The sequence below is a fragment of the Pygoscelis adeliae genome, unplaced genomic scaffold (assembly GCF_000699105.1).
Source record: "Pygoscelis adeliae isolate BGI_AS28 unplaced genomic scaffold, ASM69910v1 Scaffold480, whole genome shotgun sequence".
NCBI classification, from domain to species: domain Eukaryota; kingdom Metazoa; phylum Chordata; class Aves; order Sphenisciformes; family Spheniscidae; genus Pygoscelis; species Pygoscelis adeliae.
Window position 1 is genome coordinate 225105 of NW_008823926.1, and position 1377 is coordinate 226481.

Here is a 1377-nt window from a genome sequence, read left to right on the forward strand (position 1 = left end):
TAGCCCACTGACTCTTGACACCCCTGTGATTTCTAGGAAGATGATGAGAAGATAATCCAGGAGATTCAGAAAGAGGCTGAAGAGGAGCAAAGGAAGAAAAATGGAGGTAAGTCACAGTCTTTACCTGTGCTTTGAGATCAGACCGAGGACGACAGGAGAGCATGGGGTTCCCAGCTGCTGACAAGCCTCTGGATCTTCCTTGGATTTTTCCCATGGCCTGGCTGTTTTCAGGCTTCTCCGTGCATTGCTGTGCTGCACCAAGCATCACCCGAATCTTGCTCCAGAGAGGAGTGCAAGCCATCACACTGTTCCTCCTGGGAACCGGTCTAGCTGTAAAGTGCTGTTGCCTGCAGGCTTTAGCTGGGACCGTGGGGAGGCAAAAGGCTTGTGTCCAGCTCTCGCTTGGCGACGGGCGTCGTGGCTGCACAGACCTGTCTCCTCTCCGCTTGGCAAAGTAGCTGAAGGGCAGCACAACCTCTGTGCTCTGTGGTGGGGGGCACAGGCAGCAAGGGGCTGCCCCCCGTCCCTGCAAAAGGAGGTGTTCCCCCCTTTGTGGTGTGGTATTGAAGAAAGGAGCCAACCCGGAAAGCTAGTGCTGTGCTCCACGGTGCCGGGAGCATGGAAGGAGCAAGCAGTGATGCCGTAGAGAGCATGCTTAAGGAACGTGCTGGGGATGGAGGATGCCGATTGCAAATGTAAGACCACGGACCGAGCTTGGTGAGTTTTTGTTTGTGGGATGACCGGTTCTTTTCTCTCCTCCCTCTGCAGAGAACAGCTTCAAGCGGATCGGCCCTCCTGCGGAAAAGCCCATGGAGAAAATCCAGAGAATTGAAGTCATCCCCAGACCTGTTCCTCAGAACCTCCATCAACCCCGGATGCCCCCTTACCCCTTCGTGCACCCTCCCTTCCCGCTCCCTCCTGTCCGTCCCATGTACAATAACATCCCCCTCAACATCGGCCCTATCCCTGCCCCCTACGTCCCCCCGTTGCCTAACATGAGGGTGAACTATGACTTTCCCCAGATCAATGTTCAGCTGGAGCACAACTTGCCTATGCACTTTGGCCCTCAACCTCGACACCGGTTCTGACCTGGTGCAAACAGCACTTGGCGTAGAGTCACTGCAGGGCAAAGCCACCACCCCCCCCAGCCCCCCCTTCCTGCTCCAGCCCCTCTCGGTTTAGCCAGCTGCGGGGGGACCTGCTCTGACTCGCGCGCGCCTGCACTGCACCCCTCTCTAGAGCTTCTCTGAACCTTTGCAATCAGACATTTCAACCTGTGCTGCAACAGGGCTTGGTGCTGCATTTCCAAGGGGTCTCTTCCTATGTTGGGCACCCGGATACTTTCATTTGACAAAGCCTGTTCAGGCAGCTGCTGGG

General features: G+C 56.3%; 1 protein-coding gene across 2 annotated transcripts in view; it reads left to right on the forward strand.

Moving 5' to 3' along the window:
* Positions 1–1126, forward strand: part of RNF216 (ring finger protein 216) — a 64584-nt gene extending 63458 nt beyond the window's left edge. For both annotated transcript variants that reach the window (XM_009320751.1, XM_009320758.1), the window contains exons 16-17: positions 37–106; positions 769–1126. In XM_009320751.1, coding sequence (XP_009319026.1) covers positions 37–106; positions 769–1088 — 390 coding nt within the window. In that variant the 3' untranslated portion in view covers positions 1089–1126. The remainder of the gene's footprint in view (positions 1–36; positions 107–768) is intronic.
* Positions 1127–1377: the final 251 nt, after the last annotated feature.